The sequence below is a fragment of the Carcharhinus amblyrhynchos genome, chromosome 5 (genome assembly GCF_965287045.1).
Source record: "Carcharhinus amblyrhynchos chromosome 5, sCarAmb.v2.hapA, whole genome shotgun sequence".
NCBI classification, from domain to species: domain Eukaryota; kingdom Metazoa; phylum Chordata; class Chondrichthyes; order Carcharhiniformes; family Carcharhinidae; genus Carcharhinus; species Carcharhinus amblyrhynchos.
This window is the reverse complement of record NC_137328.1, coordinates 72,964,586-72,991,565: the sequence shown is the minus strand read 5'-3', so window position 1 is coordinate 72,991,565 and position 26,980 is coordinate 72,964,586. Positions and strand designations below refer to the sequence as shown.

At 43.4% G+C, this 26,980-nt stretch overlaps 1 protein-coding gene across 4 annotated transcripts in view; it reads right to left on the bottom strand.

Moving 5' to 3' along the window:
* trim36 (tripartite motif containing 36) overlaps positions 1-26,980 on the bottom strand; it is a 112,587-nt gene that overhangs the window by 79,521 nt on the left and 6,086 nt on the right. The window contains exons 3-4 of one of the 4 annotated variants that reach the window (XM_080188991.1): positions 15,081-15,110; positions 659-1,002 (exon numbers count right to left, since the gene is read on the bottom strand). In XM_080188991.1, coding sequence (XP_080045117.1) covers positions 659-1,002; positions 15,081-15,110 — 374 coding nt within the window. The remainder of the gene's footprint in view (positions 1-658; positions 1,003-15,080; positions 15,111-26,980) is intronic. The other 3 variants (XM_080188992.1, XM_080188993.1, XM_080188994.1) reach the window with 3 other exon arrangements.

Here is a 26,980-nt window from a genome sequence, read left to right as displayed (position 1 = left end):
AAATATGGTAATAAGACTGTAGCAATAAAATAAACATTTATTTATTTTAAACCAATTTCCTCTAAGCATTTAGATTACTTTGATCTATCGCATCACATTAATGTCCTCAAGGGAAATGCTAACCTTAAAGATTGATCTGTGCATTTGAGTCAGAATGAATAATTAAGAAAATGAATTCAACTGTGCAACCTCCTCAATGTTTCCTCCTTTTAAGCTTAACTAGCAAAATATTTGTTTTTTAATGAATAAATACAAAATGTCTATACTATGACCAGATCTCTACTCATAATGTGTGTATAATTATTAATGATGATCTTGATTCAAAGCACATTAGGCATGTCACATGTAATAATTCAATGCTGTCCATTGAATTTCTGCAGTCAGCAAATTAATTATTAATAAAGCACCATCTTCGCAAAAAAAGTCCTTGGCCCATTCCTGTTTGTGTGTTTGAAGAGAGGGATGACTAATGAGTGATGGGACCACACATTTATATCTTCAAACATATCTTTGCAAAGAAATGCAATCTTTGCAAAGAAATCTTTGCAGCTTCTATACTTTTTTTTAATTCAAATGTTGCACTTTGAAAAGAACATCTGAAGAAATAAATGCCTTTCTGGGCATTTGTATGAAAATGGTGATAAGAGAAGCTCTGTACCTTAGGTCGGAAGTTGGTTGTTGGTCCCACATACTCATGCTGGGCCTTTGGAGTCCCCCAGGGGTGATGAATCTTGAAGCACTCATTGCAGTAGCTCGCCTTGCAGTCCATGCAGCTCTTTGTCGCCTCCTGTGGTGGGGGCTTGCAGAGATTGCACATGATTGCCACAGCTGCTCTAGCAGCCTGTCTGTATCTTTCTACAATCGTTTCCAAGGTGAAGTTTCGGAACAGACCACTAAGGCCACGTTCTCCAAGGTCAATGTCATGTTCGCAGCTAGGACAAGGGAAGGTGGTGACTCCTTGGCTGTGGATGGTTCGTTTCCAGCCTGAATGGGCAGCAGATCCTTTTTTAGTCAACCAATACATGTAAAAAAGGGGAAGGTGCAGAGAAAGGACAGATAAGGGGAAGTGGAGAAAAAAGAATATTGACAGAGTGGTAAAACTATATAGATTATTAGAATGACAGAATAGTACAGAACAGAAACAGGCCATTCAACTCATCAAGTCTACATTGGTTGTTCAAACAGCAATACAGTTAGACTTACCACTGTGCCTTCACAATTCGCCGCAATTTTTCTCTTTGAAGTATTTATACAATTCTTTTTCAAAAGCTCATATTGAATCTATATCCACCACTTCATCAGGCAGTGCATTTCAAATCCCAACAACTCATTGGCTAAAAAGGTTTTTCCCTCATGTCGCCTCTGGTTCTTTAAACCTGTGACCGCTGACTAACAATTCTTCAGCCAATGGAAATAGTTTCTCTTTATGTTCTCTATCTAAACACTAACTGGTTTTAAACACCTGGGTTAAGCTCCTCTTAGCCTTCTCCCCAATAAGAAGAACAACATCAGTTTCTCCAGTTTTTCAATAAAGCTGTAATCCCTCATCCCTGGAACCATTCTAGTAAATCTCTTCTGTATCCTCTCTAAAGCCTTTTCATCCTTCTTAATGGTTGGTGCCCACCATTGGATACAATGTACCAGCAGGGATAAACTAATGTTTCATATAGGTTTAGTTGGGTTTTGCATAATTCCCTAATTTTTGTACTCTATGGGCCCGACTTTACCATTAAACACGGTAAAGTTGGGTGTGAGGCCATTAACATGGTCCGTGCAGATGGCCACTTTACTGAAACCCGGAATGGTGGCGATCTGCTTCGTGCCCAAAACAGGTGCAATGGTGATTTAAATGTATTTGCATGTGTTTAAATTGAATTAATGAACTGCTCACCCAACTTTATCAGCATTCCCCCCTTTACCACCGCGTTTGCTGATCTGGAATCGCGCCAAAATAAACCTGCTGAATAAAAGTCTGAATCGGGCACTCCAACTGCTGAAGAGCGCATTCAGTGCATCCAATGGCTCTCTGACTCAGACTGGTGGGGTGGGGGTTAAATCATTCTATGGTTGTGGTGGAAGGGGTGTGAGGCCAGATGGAGGGAGGCGGGTAAGATGTAGCTCTGGTTGGGAGGGAGAGGGGGAGGCCCGATCGCTCACTGGATGGGGGGTCAGATGGATCTCTGGTGAGGGCGCAGGAGGGAACAGGGGGGTCCACTGCCACTCTGCGGGCGATCGGTAAGATGGGGAGAGGGGCTGGGGTGGCAAATGGTCTGGGTAGCAGGGGGTTGATAAAGGGGACAGTGATGTCTGTGGGCAGCGGGGTGGTGGATAACGAGGGCAGTGATGTGTGTGAGTAGTGGGGGTGGTGGATAAGGGGAACAGTGATGTGTGTGAGTAGTGGGGGTGGTGGATAAGGGGAACAGTGATGTGTGTAGGTAGTGGGGGTGGTGGATAAGGGGAACAGTGATGTGTGTAGGTAGTGGGGGTGGTGGATAAGGGGAACAGTGATGTGTCTAGGTAGTGGGGGTGGTGGATAAGGGGAACAGTGATGTGTGTGGGTAGTGGGGGTGGTGGATAAGGGGAACAGTGATGTGTGTAGGTAGTGGGGGTGGTGGATAAGGGGAACAGTGATGTGTGTGAGTAGTGGGGGTGGTGGATAAGGGGAACAGTGATGTGTGTAGGTAGTGGGGGTGGTGGATAAGGGGAACAGTGATGTGTGTGAGTAGTGGGGGTGGTGGATAAGGGGAACAGTGATGTGTGTGAGTAGTGGGGGTGGTGGATAAGGGGGACAGTGATGTGTGTAGGTAGTGGGGGTGGTGGATAAGGGGAACGGTGATGTGTGTAGGTAGTGGGGGTGGTGGATAAGGGGAACAGTGATGTGTGTAGGTAGTGGGGGTGGTGGATAAGGGGAACAGTGATGTGTGTGAGTAGTGGGGGTGGTGGATAAGGGGAACAGTGATGTGTGTGAGTAGTGGGGGTGGTGGATAAGGGGAACAGTGATGTGTGTGGGTAGTGGGGGTGGTGGATAAGGGGGACAGTGATGTGTGTGAGTAGTGGGGGTGGTGGATAAGGGGAACAGTGATGTGTGTAGGTAGTGGGGGTGGATAAGGGGAACAGTGATGTGTGTGGATAGTGGGGGTGGTGGATAAGGGGAACAGTGATGTGTGTGAGTAGTGGGGGTGGTGGATAAGGGGAACAGTGATGTGTGTAGGTAGTGGGGGTGGATAAGGGGAACAGTGATGTGTGTGAGTAGTGGGGGTGGTGGATAAGGGGAACAGTGATGTGTGTGAGTAGTGGGGGTGGTGGATAAGGGGAACAGTGATGTGTGTGGGTAGTGGGGGTGGTGGATAAGGGGGACAGTGATGTGTGTAGGTAGTGGGGGTGGATAAGGGGAACAGTGATGTGTGTGGATAGTGGGGGTGGTGGATAAGGGGAACAGTGATGTGTGTAGGTAGTGGGGGTGGATAAGGGGAACAGTGATGTGTGTGGATAGTGGGGGTGGTGGATAAGGGGAACAGTGATGTGTGTGGGTAGTGGGGGTGGTGGATAAGGGGAACAGTGATGTGTGTAGGTAGTGGGGGTGGTGGATAAGGGGAACAGTGATGTGTGTGAGTAGTGGGGGTGGTGGATAAGGGGAACAGTGATGTGTGTAGGTAGTGGGGGTGGTGGATAAGGGGAACAGTGATGTGTGTAGGTAGTGGGGGTGGTGGATAAGGGGAACAGTGATGTGTCTAGGTAGTGGGGGTGGTGGATAAGGGGAACAGTGATGTGTGTGGGTAGTGGGGGTGGTGGATAAGGGGAACAGTGATGTGTGTAGGTAGTGGGGGTGGTGGATAAGGGGAACAGTGATGTGTGTGAGTAGTGGGGGTGGTGGATAAGGGGAACAGTGATGTGTGTAGGTAGTGGGGGTGGTGGATAAGGGGAACAGTGATGTGTGTGAGTAGTGGGGGTGGTGGATAAGGGGAACAGTGATGTGTGTGAGTAGTGGGGGTGGTGGATAAGGGGGACAGTGATGTGTGTAGGTAGTGGGGGTGGTGGATAAGGGGAACGGTGATGTGTGTAGGTAGTGGGGGTGGTGGATAAGGGGAACAGTGATGTGTGTAGGTAGTGGGGGTGGTGGATAAGGGGAACAGTGATGTGTGTGAGTAGTGGGGGTGGTGGATAAGGGGAACAGTGATGTGTGTGAGTAGTGGGGGTGGTGGATAAGGGGAACAGTGATGTGTGTGGGTAGTGGGGGTGGTGGATAAGGGGGACAGTGATGTGTGTGAGTAGTGGGGGTGGTGGATAAGGGGAACAGTGATGTGTGTAGGTAGTGGGGGTGGATAAGGGGAACAGTGATGTGTGTGGATAGTGGGGGTGGTGGATAAGGGGAACAGTGATGTGTGTGAGTAGTGGGGGTGGTGGATAAGGGGAACAGTGATGTGTGTAGGTAGTGGGGGTGGATAAGGGGAACAGTGATGTGTGTGAGTAGTGGGGGTGGTGGATAAGGGGAACAGTGATGTGTGTGAGTAGTGGGGGTGGTGGATAAGGGGAACAGTGATGTGTGTGGGTAGTGGGGGTGGTGGATAAGGGGGACAGTGATGTGTGTAGGTAGTGGGGGTGGATAAGGGGAACAGTGATGTGTGTGGATAGTGGGGGTGGTGGATAAGGGGAACAGTGATGTGTGTAGGTAGTGGGGGTGGATAAGGGGAACAGTGATGTGTGTGGATAGTGGGGGTGGTGGATAAGGGGAACAGTGATGTGTGTGGGTAGTGGGGGTGGTGGATAAGGGGAACAGTGATGTGTGTAGGTAGTGGGGGTGGTGGATAAGGGGAACAGTGATGTGTGTGAGTAGTGGGGGTGGTGGATAAGGGGAACAGTGATGTGTGTAGGTAGTGGGGGTGGTGGATAAGGGGAACAGTGATGTGTGTGAGTAGTGGGGGTGGTGGATAAGGGGAACAGTGATGTGTGTGAGTAGTGGGGGTGGATAAGGGGAACAGTGATGTGTGTGAGTAGTGGGGGTGGTGGATAAGGGGAACAGTGATGTGTGTGGGTAGTGGGGGTGGTGGATAAGGGGAACAGTGATGTGTGTGGGTAGTGGGGGTGGTGGATAAGGGGAACAGTGATGTGTGTGAGTAGTGGGGGTGGTGGATAAGGGGAACAGTGATGTGTGTAGGTAGTGGGGGTGGTGGATAAGGGGAACAGTGATGTGTGTGGGTAGTGGGGGTGGTGGATAAGGGGGACAGTGATGTGTGTAGGTAGTGGGGGTGGTGGATAAGGGGAACAGTGATGTGTGTGAGTAGTGGGGGTGGTGGATAAGGGGAACAGTGATGTGTGTAGGTAGTGGGGGTGGTGGATAAGGGGAACAGTGATGTGTGTGAGTAGTGGGGGTGGTGGATAAGGGGAACAGTGATGTGTGTAGGTAGTGGGGGTGGTGGATAAGGGGAACAGTGATGTGTGTGAGTAGTGGGGGTGGTGGATAAGGGGGACAGTGATGTGTGTAGGTAGTGGGGGTGGTGGATAAGGGGAACAGTGATGTGTGTGGGTAGTGGGGGTGGTGGATAAGGGGGACAGTGATGTGTGTAGGTAGTGGGGGTGGTGGATAAGGGGAACAGTGATGTGTGTGAGTAGTGGGGGTGGTGGATAAGGGGAACAGTGATGTGTGTGAGTAGTGGGGGTGGTGGATAAGGGGAACAGTGATGTGTGTGGGTAGTGGGGGTGGTGGATAAGGGGGACAGTGATGTGTGTAGGTAGTGGGGGTGGTGGATAAGGGGAACAGTGATGTGTGTGAGTAGTGGGGGTGGTGGATAAGGGGAACAGTGATGTGTGTAGGTAGTGGGGGTGGTGGATAAGGGGAACAGTGATGTGTGTGAGTAGTGGGGGTGGTGGATAAGGGGGACAGTGATGTGTGTAGGTAGTGGGGGTGGTGGATAAGGGGAACAGTGATGTGTGTAGGTAGTGGGGGTGGTGGATAAGGGGGACAGTGATGTGTGTGAGTAGTGGGGGTGGTGGATAAGGGGAACAGTGATGTGTGTGAGTAGTGGGGGTGGTGGATAAGGGGAACAGTGATGTGTGTGAGTAGTGGGGGTGGTGGATAAGGGGAACAGTGATGTGTGTGAGTAGTGGGGGTGGTGGATAAGGGGAACAGTGATGTGTGTGAGTAGTGGGGGTGGTGGATAAGGGGAACAGTGATGTGTGTGAGTAGTGGGGGTGGTGGATAAGGGGAACAGTGATGTGTGTAGGTAGTGGGGGTGGATAAGGGGAACAGTGATGTGTGTAGGTAGTGGGGGTGGTGGATAAGGGGAACAGTGATGTGTGTGAGTAGTGGGGGTGGTGGATAAGGGGAACAGTGATGTGTGTGAGTAGTGGGGGTGGTGGATAAGGGGAACAGTGATGTGTGTGAGTAGTGGGGGTGGATAAGGGGAACAGTGATGTGTGTAGGTAGTGGGGGTGGTGGATAAGGGGAACAGTGATGTGTGTGAGTAGTGGGGGTGGTGGATAAGGGGAACAATGATGTGTGTGAGTAGTGGGGGTGGTGGATAAGGGGAACAGTGATGTGTGTGAGTTGTGGGGGTGGTGGATAAGGGGGACAGTGATGTGTGTGAGTAGTGGGGGTGGTGGATAAGGGGAACAGTGATGTGTGTGAGTAGTGGGGGTGGTGGATAAGGGGAACAGTGATGTGTGTGAGTAGTGGGGGTGGTGGATAAGGGGAACAGTGATGTGTGTAGGTAGTGGGGGTGGATAAGGGGAACAGTGATGTGTGTAGGTAGTGGGGGTGGTGGATAAGGGGAACAGTGATGTGTGTGAGTAGTGGGGGTGGTGGATAATGGGAACAGTGATGTGTGTGAGTAGTGGGGGTGGTGGATAAGGGGAACAGTGATGTGTGTGAGTTGTGGGGGTGGTGGATAGGGGGGACAGTGATGTGTGTGAGTAGTGGGGGTGGTGGATAAGGGGAACAGTGATGTGTGTGAGTAGTGGGGGTGGTGGATAAGGGGAACAGTGATGTGTGTGAGTAGTGGGGGTGGTGGATAAGGGGAACAGTGATGTGTGTAGGTAGTGGGGGTGGATAAGGGGAACAGTGATGTGTGTAGGTAGTGGGGGTGGTGGATAAGGGGAACAGTGATGTGTGTGAGTAGTGGGGGTGGTGGATAATGGGAACAGTGATGTGTGTGAGTAGTGGGGGTGGTGGATAAGGGGAACAGTGATGTGTGTAGGTAGTGGGGGTGGATAAGGGGAACAGTGATGTGTGTAGGTAGTGGGGGTGGTGGATAATGGGAACAGTGATGTGTGTGAGTAGTGGGGGTGGTGGATAAGGGGAACAGTGATGTGTGTGAGTAGTGGGGGTGGTGGATAAGGGGAACAGTGATGTGTGAGTAGTGGGGGTGGTGGATAAGGGGAACAGTGATGTGTGTAGGTAGTGGGGGTGGATAAGGGGAACAGTGATGTGTGTAGGTAGTGGGGGTGGTGGATAAGGGGAACAGTGATGTGTGTGAGTAGTGGGGGTGGTGGATAAGGGGAACAGTGATGTGTGTAGGTAGTGGGGGTGGTGGATAAGGGGAACAGTGATGTGTGTGAGTAGTGGGGGTGGTGGATAAGGGGAACAGTGATGTGTGTAGGTAGTGGGGGTGGTGGATAAGGGGAACAGTGATGTGTGGGGATCATTGCTCCCGCGTTTTGGTCCCGGGGCGCTTTCTCCACTTTCTTGAGTCTGGGAGCAATCTGACACAGGGTGCGCTTTTTCAAATTTTTTTCTCACTGCACATGCGCAGTTCAGAGCTTCAATCGTTTCGGCCATGCTAAGCTCCGCCCACTGCGCAAATGAGACTGGCGATCTTTTTTTCAGGCTGAGTGCATATGGGGCCGCTTGAAAGCCAATCTCAAGTTAGATTACACCCAGATTCAGCACTTAGAATGCAAATGGTAAGATTGGGCCCTATGCCTCTATATCCCATATGCTTTATTAACCACTTTGTTAACCTATCCTGCCACCTTCAAAGATATGTGCACAAACTCACCCAGATCTCTCTGTTCTTGTACTCGCTTTAAAATGCTATTAAGCTTATAATTTGCAATGAAAACATTTTCTGTAGATTAGCAAACCCTATTTACCTTACAATGTAAATCCATTTCCAATACTAACACAACTTCCATTCACCCAGAAAACAATTGACCATCATAAGGGACTTAGCCTTGGGTTCCAGTTTTCTTTTAAGCCATGTAACTTAAAAAGGAACTCTTGGGTCAAAGTTCCATTGCATAGAAAATAAAGATTAGTAATGAGTAGATTTGGCTTTTGAAACTTTCTCATCTAATTTTTAAAGTTAATGTTCATGCCACAACAATTTTGGATGCTGAATATTGCATTGCAGTTCCATGCAAGATGTGTTTTATAATTCTGTAAAGCTGTTGATTGAAATCGTGCAAGTTGACAAGAGGACATGTTTTTAATGATATTAATTCACCAGACTTAATTAAGCTTCTGCTTATTTAGAAAACATTAGACTGAACTACCTAAAAACATAGAACTACAATTCTAAATCTAATTTGCGCATCTAGCCTTGGAACATTATGAAAGTAATCATAATGAATCTATCCTGGGGGTATTATGGGGTGTATTGCACTGTTTCACACAAACACTTATTTTTCAAATTCTTCAAAAGTAATAACATCAACTAGTCCTTTTTATCCAAGTGATTGACTTGGTCAAAGTATTCTTTGATCGTGCATGAAGATATGTTGCTGTGAAATAAAGATTCATAATGTACTGAACTAGTAAAAATAAACACATATCCAGGGACAGCGACAAGGTCATTTGATGTTTTTCCTCCAGTTCAACCCCTCCTACACACCGTCCCCTCAACAATTTTGTCCAAATACAAATCCTGATGACAGTGCACATTTCCACAAGTGGCAGTGTTCTGATCTTCTCCTAAGAGGCCACTTTCCATCTGTGACCCTAGACAATGGGACTCAGTATGACATGAATGCACATCAGGAATTTGGACATGGCCCGAAAGAATGCAAAACACTGCAGGCCACAAATCAGGCATCCAAGTCCAAATTCCTGCTATACAGTCCTGAAACTCTGTTCCAAGAGTGCTAAATCATTACATATATCCCACTGACCATTGGCAGGAAAGTTAATCATCCATCATAGGAAGGGAAATCCTATCGCAATTTGGCATCTACATACTGGCACTTCCGTGAGGTGTCACTGAACAGCAAATCAGGAACAGGAGACCTGGCCAACATTCCTGTCTTTAGCTCAGGGAAGGACATCAATTGGCCAAAAGCTCCCCTTCTGGATTAGTGTGGCTTTGGGGATTGAATTTAGGAGTCGCAGTGTAATGTTGCAACTGTACACTACTCTAGTGCGGCCGCACTTGGAGTACTGTGTGCAGTTCTGGTCCCCGCATTACAAGAAGGATGTGGAGGCGTTGGAGAGGGTGCAGAGGAGGTTTACTAGGATGTTGCCTGGTATGGTGGGGAGGTCCTATGAGGAGAGACTGAGGGATCTAGGGTTGTTTTCGTTGGGAAGAAGGCGGCTAAGAGGGGATCTTATTGAAACATATAAGATGATTAGGGGTTTAGATAGGGTGGATAGTGATAGCCTTTTTCCTCGGATGGAGAAAGCTAGCACGAGGGGGCATGACTTTAAATTAAGGGGGGGTAGCTACAGGACGGATGTCAGGGGTAGGTTCTTTACCCAGCGGGTGGTGAGGGATTGGAATGCCCTGCCTGCTGCAGTTGTAGATGCGTCTAGTTTGGGGGCGTTTAAGAGATCTCTGGATAGGTTTATGGACGAAAAGGGATTGGTATAGGCTAGTGGGTCATTGTTTTTGTAACTGGTCGGCGCAACATCGTGGGCCGAAGGGCCTGTTCTGCGCTGTAATGTTCTATGTTCTATGTTCTATGTTGTGTTACACTGATTGATTCATCATCCATTGGGCCAGTGGAGGGGGGAGCTTGGGAAATCTTGTAACATTGAGATGTTTCTCTTCAATACATGTTGCACCTTAAAAGCAAGGAATTAAGAAATTAAAGGAATCGCATTTATAATGTACATTTCACAATCTCAGGGTATCCAAAAGCACATTTACAGCCAATCAAGTACTTTTGGGAAGTGGTTACATGTGTATTATGGGTAATTGTTTGATAACTTCAAATTTAAAAATTCAATAATCTTCAGTAGTCCCCTAATATTATCACTGAATAAAATGTCCAATGTATGGCCTGCTTCTGAGTTCAATTTTTCCTAAAGTTGAGGAATGCTAGCGTTAAATTCTATTTTTGTTAAATTAAGGGGGGTCAGTTTTTAGCTAACAGCACTTCTGGGCGTTTTTGCACTGGACTGGCAGATTGTAGAGGCTTGCAGTAAAGAGCTCAACTCTGCAGGACAATGATTCACTTTATTTGAACATGTAACTGTTCTATCAGCTGCTTTACTTTGTACCATGAGATTTACCATTTGTGGAAAAGGGTTGGAGGATATGGGATTCACAATAAAGGTGGAGTTTCACTAATGCTGATGCATTAAAAAAAACATGATTCACCAGATATCATAAGTTTGAACAGGCTTTGCAATAAAAGCAAAAGCTGCATTTTGTGCAATCCCACACCGTCTGGGGGGTGGCGGGACCCAGGGAAACATATTACTGCAATGACCTGTTAAGTGGCTGCCAACAAGACTGCTGTCCTTATTAAATCCCCAATAATTGTCTGCCCAATCGGAGGTAGGGAGGCCATATCTGCAAGAAGAGGGCGGTTCAATGGCCAGGGGCCCTCACAATGGATAAGAGGGATTGAGGTATGCCAAGGCCAGGTAAACAGGACCCCATGATCAGAGTGAGGCCTCAAAGTGCACACTGATGCCACAGGCAGCAGACATTGCAGTTTGGATTCTCCTCTGTAGGCCATGGAATACCCAAAAAGTCGCTTCCCTTCCCCATCAGATTTCACTATATGGTTTCCCCACTTGGTGGTGGGCACCCCAGATGCAAGCAAAATGCCAGCACGTGAAGGAAATGGCCCTTAATTGTCTATTTAGATGTCTCAATTGGCTGCCAGATGGGCAGCTGACCTGTCAATTTCCTACCACTGACAAAACGGCATGGCTATGGAAAGACCTTGGACACCCCCTCTGTATATTTTGCCAGTCTTCCTGCCTCCCAGCCTGTTGCCAAAGGGCTAGTAAAAATATCACCTCATAACTTTAAATGGCATGATAAGTTATTTTTAATAAATTACACTATTCTATTCAGATAACTTGATATTCTAATTTACATCTTATGTTTAGACTTTATTTCACGAAAATATGTACCACTGTCATTTGATTCTCAACGAACTAAAAAAGCATTAGAAAGTGTTTTGCTGTAAATATATTGGTTAGTGTTAGTTCCAGTTCCTCAGTCAAAGAGAACACTGGCATTTACGAGTGAGTAAGAGACCCTAATTAGACATGCCTGAAATTGTTAAAGCTCACTGACTTTGAACTTAACAGCTGCTCACCTTAATTTTAAACGAAAATGCTATGAGTACCTGCCTCATGTCATATTACCAGGGTTAGTATGATTCTCCCTCCCCTCCCCACTCAAGAAACAATTGCATCCACTTCAGCAAATTACTGCGTATAATTGAAAATAAAATTGAATTAGTAAAATAATCATAGACTAGCTGAACTTACTTATACTGGATTGATTCAGATTTTAACCACTGTTTACATTACAATGATGTTTTAATTCCAATTCTCAGACTCTGCAGTGACAACTCCTCAGCAAGCAGGTTTTTATATCTTTTGAAACATGTTTGTGTTAATGTGAATAATTATGTTAGTTTGAAGCAAAACTCAGTTGCTTAAAACAGCAGGCTGCACAGCTAGAGATTTAATTCCCCAAATGATTTGCAGCCAGCTGTTGCATTTCCAGTGCAGGTAAGTAACGACACTGGAAACTTTATTAAGTCTTTGGAGATTTGGATGTTGTTGGCCTTTTTAACCAGGAGTGGATGTAATGTAATTGGATATATTCTGATCAAACAGAGAATCTGCAACAAATAACTTTCCAGCACACTTATAACAATGGTTAATCCTTCAAAGTGAATGACACCCACACCATGAAGTGCATTGATAACTGCTGCTTACACGAAAAGTGATCCAAAGTTTAATGAAAACACCCACATTGACACTAAAAGCGGATGGGTTTAAACTAAGTTGGTATTGGCTATTTGCAGAGAGGGAAATTAATAGAACATAGATAGAACATAGAACATTACAGCACACGACAGGCCCTTTGGCCCTCAATGTTGTGCATAGTTATGTCCAATCCCAAGATCAAGCTATCCTCTCCCTATAATTCTGGAGTGCTCCATGTGCCTATCCAATAACCGTTTGAAAGTTCCTAAAGTGTCCAACTCCGCTATCATAGCAGGCAGTCTATTCCACTCCCCAACCATTCTCTGGGTGAAGAATCTACCTTGGATATCTCTCCTATATCTCCCACCATGAACCTTATAGTTATAATTAATAGTAGAGAGAGAGGAATACTTCCTCATCACAGTCTTTCAGGCCTGGGTTATCTTAAATCCCTGAGCTTATTTAAATGTCACCAGTCTATCTCCTGTGAGGAACAGGTGCTGAAATATCATGGTGCAACTGACAGCAGTGAAGGATAGGTGGGAGGAAAGAGGAGAAAGTCTGTTGGATCTGGGTGATGCCTTTCCTTGTGCCCACCCGAGCGATCACTCATGCCCTTCCTGACACCATAAAGATGTACTTTACACAACTGGAGAGTCTCTTTATCCATCCTACTCACAGCTGATATGTTTCAACTTGGGAGGAAATTCACAGCCGGTCCAGGTTTAATAATTGGGTCTTTGATTTGCATTAAATCATGGGGCGTGATCTTACCAGCCGTTCACACCATGCTACCACTACAGCGAGGTCAAAGAATTTGGCGTCCAGCCAAATTTCCGTTCATTGTAGTGGGATCAGAAAACCGCACCGACGTGAACGGTGGTAAATTCCAGCCATGGTGTCCACACCTGCAGGTGTCTCAGCCTGCAGGTTAGAATCAGCAATGGCTGGCAAGTGCAGTACCAAGTGGATAATTGGCTCCCTACTTGTTAATACCCACACACTCAGTATCCCCAAAGGCAGGGAGGGATGAATCAATCCTAAACATGAGCTGAGTTGTAGTTGGGAAGCACTACCTTAAGCTGACTTCTTGTACGTAATCTAATATTAGGGTTGTACAATAGTTGCATTGTTACCCAAGTCCCTTGATCAGTGTTATCTAAGTCCCTCTATCACATTACCACCTTGTGATGTTTACAGGTATCAGCCATCTCTATTGAAGGAAGAGAAACACTGAGCTCATGCAGTTTCCTCTTTTTAATTGAAGTGGAACATGAGAGAAAATGAGAAAGAGGGAAGAAAATCTGAGAGACAGAGAGAGATAAAGTGAGACTAAAACAATGAATCGATGAGCAAGTGAAGGATAAAAACACCTCATCACAACACCGTTAGTAATTCCTGTGGAACACTTTGCTTATTTTCAACTACCCCTTTCAGATAACATGGCTGAGAATGTTAATTGGCCATTAGTAATTCACATGATACGAACATTCAGTAATTCAGGGAACAGTAACATTGTTAGTAAGTTGCAGGATCACAGCACTGTGAGCAATTTATAAGATAGTAAGTTAGTAATTCACAGAATAATAGCATTGTTAATAATTCACAAATGTTAGTGTCAATAAGCTGCAACTTATCAAACAAATGTAAGTTCTTTAAAACAACTAGTGTGACAAAAATCACAGCGTAATGAGAAATTACATTTGGTTAATAGTCCATTGGTATGTGGGATCTGCTTGATTATTTGTGTTGGCCGGTAACTTTACATCAGAAGTGTTTGCATGTTAAAGGCTGAATGGTTATTAATAAAGTAACAGGAATTATAATGAATAATATAAACACATTGCATCTTAGCAAATGGTCGCATTTGAAAACACTTTTCCAAACTGGATTATATTTTAGGTTCTTTGAAATCTTTTCCCTCTTTCTTTTTGAGTGGACTCGCACCATTTCCTTACAGGAGCCTTATTTACTGATTTCTCCCAGTGTCACAGTGCAACCAATGGCTGTCAGCTTCAGGCAACTACTCCGGACAATGCACCTATTAACTTATTCCAGCAACTTGTGGGACAGATTGTTTAGTTTATGGTTATCCATCCCCGTGAAATGGAATGGCTCAAATGTCAAATGGCAATATACACAAATCATGCCCATAAGACTGCATCCACAAACTTCCATTCCAGTGCACTGACTTTGCTTTTAATAAAAAGGATTGGGATACCCATAAATCTGTCCTATCTTTCTGTACCCACTCTTGATTTGCATAGTGCAGTATTATCAGGCAGTAAGGAAGAAACAAAGAGCATGGCATACAACAAAACCACATAAAACACACCAAATCAAAAAACAGTGAGATGTAGCACGACATCCAGAGAGCAGCAGACAACACCAGCAGGCATGGGACAGGCACACTGTTGTTACAAACTAATGAACCAAGCAACAGGGAACTGAATGCCAGAAACAATCTGTAGTGGTCAAGTTATGCTAAAGTTCACATAGGGTCTGGTTCTTTTATCACTTCTGCTGCAATGAATATGCCAACCATTGCATGCATTATTATACAGGTATTAAATGTGCCACAAACTGACAAGTAGATTATCATTAGGTGAATGCCTAACACCAAACATGCTGAGGCCCATTCTCCATATATACTCATTTGATACTATCACCACTTCCAGAAGAAACTGTGTAAAAATGAATTTTAGATTGTTTTAAATATCACTGCCCAAATCCTCTGAAATGGAGCTGATCAATTATAATCCAAATACCACAGTATTACAGAAATGTTGTAAATTAGTTCATTGAAAAGAAATATTTCTATAGTGATGTGATTATATCCTCCTTATGTTAACTTTAGAACTTGACCATTGATTCTTTGAACATATATATTATCCTGTCTTACAAAGACAGTCATTATAATAGAGCTGCAACTAGGAATCATTGAACCTAGATAAACACAGAATAGTTCTACCTTTTCTCCCAAATGACCTTCGCAGTGAGGCTGTAATCAATTAACAAAAAGTCAGGAATAATCCTACAACACCAATACACTACAATACTTAATGCAACAATAATATTATAGTTCACTGACTGACTGGCATCTCAGAGATAATGTAACACAAATCAGATTATATTTTTAAAAAGAAAAATTTCATTTGCAGTATCAGGTTAGTTCCTTACATTTCTGAATTAGAAAACCTTTAACAAAATAAAGTTACAATGTTTTAAAGCTGCAGTACCTCTTATCAAACCTTTACTTGCCTATACATTTAAAACACTAGCATCTATTTGCCAAGTAAATAAACAATTATAACAATTTATTTTTATATCATTCAGTTAATGTATACAGAACACTGCAGACTATTTTTCAAACATTTAATACACAGTCAGAAAAATATTCATCGAACAACGTACTCAAAGTGAGCTCGCACATCAACAGGACAATGTCCAGCAGAGATAATATAAAAGCTTATATTTAACATTGACTTCATTGTAACTATTCTGGAAATTTTATTAAGTAATTGCAAACAATTTCCACCCCCCATTATTTAAAGCACAAACATACGTTGCGTTATAGTTCCACATTTTCCAGTTTCTCAAGCAAGGGCTGATGTTCCGTGTGAGATGACACATGAGATGACTGCACGGTGAGTGCTGCCAGACTGTGAGGAATACTTTTGGAGTTGGGTGAAAACAGAGAGTTAGGTGAAACAGGCAGCAGAGGCTACAAGGGAGAGTGCTGATTGGTAAGTAAGTGTTAGTCTTGACTCTCTGAAACTGACAGTGACTTCGGGCTAAAGAAAACTCAAAAGTGGCATCGCAGGAGGGCTGTGATTTGATTGACTAACAGGGTGCTGTACTAAATTTGAAAACCCATTTAAATTACTGGTTAGACATTGCGTTGAGACTGAGGTAATAAGGAGATATATAGTTTTTTAATTTTAAAAAGATTTAAAACACAAATTAAAAACTAATTAAATAAAATAGAGATGGAGGGTCAGGTGATGTGTTGTTCATGCATGATGTGAGGGTTGGTGGACACCATTGTGATTCCCAGTGAGCATGTCTGTACTAAGTGTTGGTTGCTTGAGGAACTCCGGCTCAGAATGGATGAGCTGGATTCTGACTTTGGATGCTATGAAGCATCAGGGAGGGGGAGAGATACCTGGACACTGTGTTCCAGGAGGCAGTTACACCCCTTACATTAAATACTTTGAATTTGGCCAATGATCAGGAACAGGAGGATGTGGCCGCGAGTGAGGCAGGTAGAAGGATCCTGAAGGAAGGGTTGCAGGAGTCTCAGTCCTTGAACTTGTCCAACAGGTTTGAGATTCTTGCTCCCTGTGTGGATGGGAACGGGTACTACAGGGACGATGAGCAAACTGACCATGGTAAAGGGAGCCATTCAAGTGGAGGGAGAAAAAAGAAATGTAGTCGGAATTGGGGATAATACAGTTAGGGGTGTTGACACTGTTCTCTGTGACCAGGATCGAGAATCCTGAAGGTTGTGTTGCTTGCTTGGTGCATCTTGGGATATCTCATCTGGGCTGCAGAGGAACTTGGAGTGGGAGGGTAAAGACCCAGTTGTCATGGTCCACGTAGATACCAATGACATAGGTTGAACAGGAACAAAGGTTCTGCTAAGGGAGTATGAACAGTTGGGAGCAAAATTACAAACAGAACCAAAAAGGTCATAATCTCTGGATTACTACCTGATCCACGAGCTAATTGGCATAGGGTCAGTAAGATTAGGGAAGTAAATGCGTGACTCAAAGATTGGTGTGGGAGAAATGGGTTTGAATTCATGGGACAGTATTGGGGAAGAGGGGATCTGTTCCAATGGGGCAGTCTTCATTTGAATCGTGCTGGGGTCAGAGCCCTGGTGAATCGTATAACAATGGCTGTAGATAGGGCTTTAAACTGAATAGTTGGGGGGGTGGAATTCAGTTGTTTGGAAAATTATAAAATCAAAGTTAAAGGAGAGGGTAGAAGTGCAGATTAATGGAGCTGAGGGCTCAGGAGAGGTTAATAAAGTTTCCAGACCATGTCATGGAACAGAGAGTATAGAAGGTGGCAGGAATCTAACCACAGGCAGAGCAAAAAAGGTGACAAATATGAGAAGGGAGGTGGTCAATGCAGAACTGAGAGTGTTGTACCTAAATGTACGCAGTATATGGAACAAGATTAATGAGCTTGCTGCGCACATTGAAATTGGCTGATACGATGTTGTGGGCATCACAGAGACGTGGCTGCAAAGGGGATCAGGGCTGGGATCTAAATATCCAAGGATATGTGTCCTATAGAAAGGACAGGCAGATGGACAAAGGGGGTGGGGTTGCATTGTTCGTAAGGAATGAAGTTAAATCGATAGCAAGAATATAGGATCAGAAGGCATCGAAACTATATAGAACATAGAACGTAGGAAAAGTACAACACAAACAGGCCCTTTGGCCCACAAGTTGCGCTGATCATATTCCTACCTACTAGGCCTATCTATAACCCTCAATCCTATTAAATCCCATGTACTCATCCAGAAGTCTCTTAAAAGAGCCCAACGAATTCACCTCCACCACCACTGACGATTCCACTCACCCACCACCCTCTAAGTGAAAAACTTATCCCTGACATCTCCTCTGTACCTATTCCCCAGCACCTTAAAGCTGCGTCCTCTCGTAGCGACCATTTCAGCCCTGGGAAATAGCCTCTGAGAATCCACCCAATCTATACCTCTCAACATTTTATAAACCTCTATCAGGTCACCTCTCATCCTTCTTCTCTCCAGGGAGAAAAGACCGAGTTCCCTCAACCTATCCTCATAAGGCATGCCACCCAATCCAGGCGACATCCTTGTAAATCTCCTCTGCACCCTTTCAATGGCTTCCACATCCTGTAATGAGGTGACCAGAACTGAGCACAGTACTCCAAGTGGGGTCTGACTAGGGTCTTATAAAGCTGCAGCATTATCTCCCAACTCCTAAACTCAATCCCTCGATTGATGAAGGCCAGTACACCATATGCCTTCCTGACCACATCCTCTACCTGCAAGGCCGATTTAAGAGTCCTATGGACCTGGACTTCAAGGTCCTTCTGATCCTCTACACTGCTAAGAGTCTTACCTTTGATATTATACTCCTTCATCCCATTGGACCTGCCAAAATGGACCGCTACACATTTATCCAGAGAGTGGGGATAAATGGGGTCTTTTTCAGGATGGCAATCAATGATTAGTGGTGTGCCTCAGGGGTCGGTCCTGGGACCACAACTTTTCACAATTTACATTAATGATTTGGAGGAAGGAACCGATATGGGTAGAGTTGTGGAATCGCAAATTCCTGATGGGAGTTATGTACAGCCCCCTAGCAGTAGTCAAGATGTGGGGCAGAAAATAAATCAGGAGATAGAAAAGGCATACAAAAAAAGGCAATATTACAATAATCATGGGGGATTCCAATTTGCAGGTGGACTGGGAAAATCAGGTCGTAGTGGATCCCAAGAAAAGGAATTTGTAAAATGTCCAAGCGATGGTCCTTTTGGAGCAGCTTGTGACAGAGCCTACTAGGGAACAGGCAATTCTGGATTTGGTGATGTGTAATGAGGCAGACTGGATTCGGGAACCTTAAAGGAATTTTTAGGGAGCAGTGACCACAATATGATAGAAATTACCCTGCAGTTTGAGAGGGAGAAGCTAGAATCAGATGTAGCAGTATTACAATTAAAGCTAACTACAAAAACATGAGGGAGGAGCTGGCTGGAGTTGATTGGAAAGGGAACCTAACAGAGAAGACAGTGGAACAGCAATGGCAGGAGGTTTTGAGAGTTATTCCAAGGCACAACAGAAATTCATTCCAAGGAGGAGGAAACATGCTAAGGGGAGGACAAAGCATCCATGGCTGATGAGGGAAATGAAGGACAGCATAAAAGCTAAAGAAAAAGCATACAAAGTGGATTAGGAATCCTTTAAAAGCGAACAGAGGACAGCTAAAAAAGCAATAAGGAGGGAGAAGATGAAATTTGAGTGTAAGCTGGCTAGTAATATAAAAGATAGGAAGAGATTTTTTCAATGTATAAAAGACAAGAGAAAGGCAAACACAGCCATTGGAGCACTGGAAAATGAGACTCGAGAGGTAATAATAGGAAACAAAGCAATGGCAGAGGAACTGAATAGATATTTTGTATCAGTCTTCATGGCGGAAGACACCGGTGGGATTCCAAAGCTCCAGGAGAGTCAGGGGGTACAGGTGAGTGTAGTGCCCATCAATAAGGAGAAGATTCTGGGGAAATTTTAAGGTCTGAAGATGGATAAATCACCTGGACTGGATAGACTTACAGCCCAGGGTTCTAAAAGTGATAGCTGAGGAAATTGTGGAGGCAATGGCAGTGATCATTCAGGAATCATTGGAGGCAGGGAGGGTACCAGAGGACTGGAAAGTAGCAAATGTAACACCTCTGTTTAAGAAGAGAGGGAGGCAGCAAACAGGTAATTATAGGTCGGTCATTGGTAAGATTTTAGAATCCATTATTAAAGATGAGATCGCAGAGTATTGGAAGTGCATGTTAAAGTAGGACTGAGTCAGCATGGCTTTGTCAAGGGGAGATCATATCTGACAAATCTGTTAGAGTTCTTTGGGGAGGTAACAAGGAAGTTAGATAAAGGAGAACAATGGATGTGATTTATTCAGATTTCCAGAAGGCCTTTGACAAGGTGCCGTGCAGGAGACTGTTAAATAAGTTAAGTGCCCATAGGGTTAAGGGTAAGATCCTGGCATGGATAGAGGATTAGCTGACTGGCAGAAGGCAGAGAGTGGGGATAAAGGAGTCTTTTTCAGGATGGCAGCCAATGATTAGTGGTGTGCCTCAGGGATCAGTGCCAGGACCACAACTTTTCACAATTTACATTAACGATTTGGAGGAAGGAACTGAAGGCACTGTTGCTAAATTTGCAGATGATACAAAGATTTGTAGAGGGACAGGTAGCATTGAGGAAGCAGGGGGGCTGCAGAAGGATTTGGACAGATTAGGAGAGTGGGCAAAGAAGTGGCAGCTGGAGTACAATGTGGAAACATGTGAAGTTATGCACTTTGGAAGGAGAAATAGAGGCATAGACTATTTTCTAAATGGGAAAATGCTTAGGAAATCAGAAACACAAAGGGACTTGGGAGTCATTGTTCAAGATTCTCTTAAGGTTAATGTGCAGGTTCAGTTGGCAATTAGGAAGGCAAATGCAATGTTAGCATTCATCGAATACAAGAGCAGAGATGTACTTCTGAGGTTGTATAAGGATCTGGTCAGATCCCATTTGGAGTATTGTGATCAGTTTTGGGCCCCACATCTAAGGATGTGCTGGCCTTGGAAAGAGTCCAGAGGAGGTTCACAAGAATGATCCCTGGAATGAAGAGCTTGTCGTATGAGGAACAGTTGAGGACTCTGGGTCTGTACTCGTTGGAGTTTAGAAGAATGAGAGGGGATCTTATTGAAACTTACAAGATGCCACAAAGCCTGGATAGAGTGGATATGGAGAGGATGTTTCCACTAGTTGGGAAAACTAAAACCAGAGGGCACAACCTCAGGCTAAAGGGATGATCCTTTAAAACGGAGATGAGGAGAAATTTCTTCAGCTAGAGTGGTGAATCCATGGAACTCTTTGCCGCAGAAAGCTAGGGAGGCCAGGTCATTGAGTGTTTTTAAGACAGAGATAGATATGTTCTAGATTGATAAGGTGATCAGGGATTATGGGGAAAAGGCAGGAGAAGGGGGATGAGAAAAATGTCAACCATGATTGAATGGAGGAACAGATTCGATGGGCAAAGTGGCCTAATTCTGCTCCTATGGTCTTATGGTCTTATGACACAGAGAATGTTGTCCTTCTCATACCCTTACCTGTTGCCCAGTAAACATATTGTCCAGCAGCATCACCAGACAATGGTTAGAAATGGGATCCCTGGGTGATTCATTTCTTTCCTTATCTAGGAATACTGAGGCCAATTTTATCATCACTTTTGTCATTCATATGAGTTCAGCACAGATCAAAACTGAAAACTTGCCGATTGATATGGTGCCACAGTAGGTAGAACGTTTAACAAATGATTCACCTAAACAGATCCAGCACTTGTATGTCAGATACCGAAGATCACACATTGTTCTAAGTAACCATCAGTTTACTAAAAACCTTAGAATAATACAGCAAAATACCTAGCTTTAAATGTGATTGGATTAAATTATTGCATTTACACCTTCAGAAAGGAATATTTGACTATGGGCCTTTAGCACTGTACCAGAATTCATGTACCACAGTATAATCAGACTGTCTGGATCCATTGCAGTTTGCTTATCACCACAACAGGTCTACAACAGATCCCATCTCCCTGGCTCTGCACTCAATCCTGGAACACCTAGGTAACAAAGGACACCTATGTCAGGTTCCTATTCATAGAATGTAGCTCAGCCTTCAACACGATTTTTCCTCCAAGACTCATTGCCAAACTTCTTGGCCTGAGGCTCAGCTCGTCTCTCTGCAACTGGATCCTGAATTTCCTAACTCACAGATCGCAGTCAGTAAGGATAGGCAACAACACACCCTCCACAATCATCCTCAATACTGGTGCCCCACAAGGCTGTGTTCTCAGCCCCCTACTATATTCCTTATACACCCCTGACTGTGTGGCCAAATTCCCTCCAATTTGATTTCAAGTTTGCTAATGACATCACCGTAGTGTGTCGGATCTTAAACAATGATGAGACAGAGTAAAGGATTGAGATAGAGAATCTGGTAAATTGGTGCAATGACAATAATCTCTTCCTCAATGTCATTAAAATGAAGGAGATAGTCATTGACATAGTGGAGGGCATGCCCCATCTACATCAATGGCACAAAGTAGAAATCATCAAAAGCTTCAAGTTTTTAGGTGTCCAGATCACCAACAATCTGTCCTGGTCCCTCCCTGCCAACACTATAGTTAAGGAAGCCCACCAACAGCTCTACTTTCTCAAGAGGCTAAGGAAATTTGGCACGTCCACTACAACGCTCACCAATTTCTCACCATAGAAAGCATTCCTTCTGTGTATCACAGTTTGGTATGGCTCCTGCTCTGTCCTAGACTGTAATAAACTACAATGGTTATGAAAGAAGCCCAGTCCATCACTCAAACCAGCCTCCCATCCATTGACACTGTCTAAACTTCCCGCTGCCTCGGAAAAGCAGCCAGCACAATCAAGGACCCCACACACCCTGGACGTACTCTTTTCCACCTTCTTCCATCGGGAAAATGATACAAAAGTCTGAGAACATGTACCAACCGACTCTAGAATAACTTTTTCCTTGCTGCCATCAGACTTTTGAAAGGACATACCTCGCATTAAGTTGATTTTTCTCTACACCCTAGCTATAACTATAACACTTCATTCTGCAGTCTCCTTTCCTTCTCTGTGTACAGTGTGCTTTGTCTGTATAGCGAGCACGAAACAGTACTTTTCACTGTATACTAATACATGTGACAATCATAATAAATCATCCAAATGTCAGTTTTCTTTTTTAGTTTATTGATGGAATACTAGCCAATCTTTAAACAAAATTGAGAACAGACTTGGTAGTGTGGTGGCTTGGATTACATTCCTCACATTTATGGGACTAGGTTTAAAGCCAGTTCAGACTGAAAATTGAAACAAAGCTGCTATTTCTTCCAATAGCCAATCACAGAGACACCAGAGGCAAAGACCCCTCCCAAAATATGATTGACCAAAGATTCTGAGGTATTTTTGGCACATATAGAGCCCATTCCTGTAATGAACGATAGAAATGGCATCAAGAATTCCTATAAAAAATTCTGTACATTCGTAATTTCTAATGAATAAGTGCCACCCCACTTCTATTCTTTCTAGGCCATAAGTATGCTCAGGAAAGCACAAGCTAGTGCAAACAGCTTTCATTTAGCATAGGTTGTGTGCTGTTAACTTTTTACATGATTCATTATTTAAACAACCCTGATGTCGAAGCCAATTTTTAGGCAATCACTTTAAATAAATAGTAAGCCTCTTGCCCTGTGGAATTGGGGAATACCTTGGCAATCTCACTCTGTACAATTCAACTGTATAATCCCACTGTGCCTTATTGGCTGTTCCTGTGACACATGCTCTCCACTCCCCCAATAACAGATTGTTTCTTGTTTTCTACACTCCATTTCATCATCAACTTCTGCTGCTGTGCTACTCTGTCCCATGATCTGGAATTCTCCCAAAACTTATCTCGCAATCTTCTTTTGCTCCTGCTTTCAAAGACTCCATCAAATATTTTGGCCATGTAACTCTCTCAGCTCCTTTCCTCACCCTCTTTCTCTCAAACACAAAATAGAGCTTTATGTTCTCCAATTAAAAAGCACTATTGAAATGAACATTGTTATTGTCATAAATAATTTTTTTTTATATTCTTTGCCTAAATAATTACAGTTCTGGTGTTTAAGACTTGGATGTGGAATTGTCACCATAAACAAGAAGGCTAAAGAATGAAGTGTAACATCCTGTTTCTGAAAATGAGTGATATACATCATTACATTCACATGATGAAATGATACATTAGTGGGATACATTAGATAGTGGTGTAGTGGTAATGTCACTGAATCAGTAAACTAGAGGCTAATGTTCTCTGGTTCAAATACCACCACAGAGCTGGTGGAATTCAGATTAAATTCAGAAAACCTGGAAATGAAAGCTAACCTCAGTAATGGTGAGTGACCAAGAAACAGTTTTTGTAAAGACCTATTCAGTTCACTAAAGTCCTTTAGGGAAGTAAATCCACTATTCCTTTGCTCTCTGGCCTGCATGTAACTCTGGACCTAGAGTAATGCGACTGACTCTTAACTATCAAGCCATTCAGTTCACAGGTACTAGGGATGAGCAACAAACATCCTATTAAATTTTTTTTTCAAAGTCTGTCCATCTTCCACTCATTGGTTTTGTTAAATATTAACTAAATGTTGACAGAACCTGCTGGAAACACATAGCAGATCAATTAGCAACTGAACACTAAAACATAAATTAATGTTCTGATGAGGTAGATGTACCTGGGTTCTTACCTTGTCTTTTTACAGAAACTGACTGATCTGCCATCTAGTTCCAACACTTTGAAGTTTTTTTTTAAATGTTACCTATTACTTAGGAGCTCTACTTACACCATTGGGTTAGGATAGGAGATGGTTAGCATAAGCCTATGTTTCAAATGACATATACAGTGCTACGTTCACTGATGTTTATAGTTGGATCTAGATTATAATTTTGCAGGTCAATATTCTGTGGGGAAAAAGAGTTAAAATTTTCTGGAAGTTATCATCTTGGGTTTTCAAAGACCTTTGTGTACTTTCACACACAAATTTAACTTCTTTGAAGCATTCCAGTAAAATTGTGTATCCAGTGCCATATATTTTGTACATTTTCAATATACCACAATATTGCTGTAAATAGGCACAGATTACATAGGGAAATGATTGCATACCAGATGCTTTTTGATTTGTTTCTCTGAAAGGATGCAATGATGTATAATTCAAATTGGGTTTTGAGAGTTTTCAAATTCTCAATTATAGCTGCGATAGATATGGCTTATTCTATAATAAACTAAACTAACATGGCAAAATGTCTTATAGTTGGTTTCAATGGCTTCTGGCTAGGTGGCCATGAAAACAGTCAATGTTGATCTTCCTAATTGCTACTTGATGTTTGTTGGTAAGTGCACATGCGTAAATATCCTGTGAGGTCTGAATTGCACTTGACTGTGAAATCCTACCATAACCACCTTTGGTGTGAACATTCACCATTCAAGTTTATACTATACAATTGCCACTTGGCAAATGAATTTAAAGTTCATGAACTAGAAAAATAGTCACGTCAGATTGAATAATAATTGCTACACAGACACCCACAAATCTGGTAACCCTTTCCAGTCAGTATAAGTAATTATACTTGGACTAATTAGTGTTGGGTTAATAGATGTGCAAAATCATAAGGGTCAAACTTGTGTAGTATAGTTCTTCCGAAGTTAGGTTGAAGTTGGTCGCTTGGACAGAGTAGAGGGGATTTTAGCCAATATCTAATTTTTGGGAATGCTTACTGCTCATATTGGATGGCCAAAAATCTTCAGCGTAAAACGCGTCTTAAAAATCAAAGAAACCAACAACATGTTTGTGCATCATATTTGAGCATTCTCTGGTTCCACATGGGGAAACCTAGAATTTATGCTTCAAAATATATATTTCCTTCACGTTCCCTCTTTCCTTGAACAGAGTTAGGTGATTTGGCTGATAGATGTATTCTGCCACTGATTTTCATAATGATAGGGCACTAAAAGGTGTCAGATAACATCAAGTGATGAACACTGGTCTCCTTTTAGGACTGAGCGGAACACTTTTCTAATTAAAAAAATCAAACAGCATTTGTGACTTTATCATTGTAGTTGTCGCCATCCAACAAAAGACTAATGATATCAATAAATCATTGGTTCCCCAAAAGCTCAACCGCTCCATGTCAAAAATAAACATGGTGATGCTGTCAGCTCCAGGCACTACAAATGCCTTTGGCATTGTCAGTATTTTGCTTTCTGCAAGGAGGAAACAAATGCAGCTATAAAGAGATCATGGTCTCTGCTACCAGCAAACTCAACGTTCACATTAGAGGGCTACTTCTGAAGGTTGGAATATAAATGAGGAATAAATATCATGGTTATTCTGACACGTGAGATGTTGCATTGGTAAATTACAGCATACCTTTTTCCTTATACAACGAAAAGCTCTCGGATAAGGATCACAGTATATTTTTTCTGAGTTTTGCCTGGATTAGTTTTTAACCAAATTTTCATTTGGAATGAAATTTTCACTTGAGTATAAAAGCTGCAGTCTGATGTTGCAGCTGTATAGAATGCTGGTTAGGCCACATTTGGAGTATTGCATCCAATTCTGGTCGCCGCACTACCAGAAGGACATGGAGGCTTTAGACAGAGTGCAGTGAAGGTTTACCAGGATGTTGCCTGGTATGGAGGGTCTTAGCTATGAGGAGAGATTGGGTAGACTGGGGTTGTTCTCCCTGGAAAGACAGAGAATGAGGGGAGACCTAATAGAGGTGTACAAAATTATGAAGGGTATAGATAGGGTGAACAGTGGGAAGCTTTTTCCCAGGTCGGCGGTGACGGTTACGAGAGGTCACAGGCTCAAGGTGAGAAGGGCGAGGTATAACTCCAATATCAGAGGGACTTTTTTTACACAGTGGGTGGTGGGGGCCTGGAATGCACTGCCAAGTGGGGTGGTGGAGGCAGACATGCTGGCATCGTTTAAGAATTACCTGGATAGACACATGAGCAGACTGGGAATAGAGGGATGCAAACGAATGGTCTAGTTGGACCAATGCGTGGCACAGGCTTGGAGGGCCGAAGGGCCTGTTTCCTGTGCTGTACTGTTCTTTGTTCTTTGAATTCATATCACCCAATGTTTAACAAGTCAATTTGCTATTACAATTAATAGTCTTAACTTTTTCAGGTACACATGACAGAACATCAAACTTTAAACAAAAACATAAAGATGAGCTGTACTACATACCTTCCAAACTACTTAATTTGATCCCAAATCTAGGTTTATGCTGGTTAAGGGGTTACTGTCCTTTCTACATACAAATCAATTGATTCTCAAGGGCAATTAGGGATGGGCAACAAATGATGGCCTTGCCAGCGCTGTTCATATCCCATGAATGAATTTTTAAAATTGTTTTGACTGCAAGGGGAAAAACTATTATTTTAAGAAGATAGAAAGGTTCCATTAAAATCCTACTCAAGAAGGTTTCTCATTTTATAGTATATGATTTGTTGTGTAGTCCAATGGATGATTAGATGAGTGATGCATT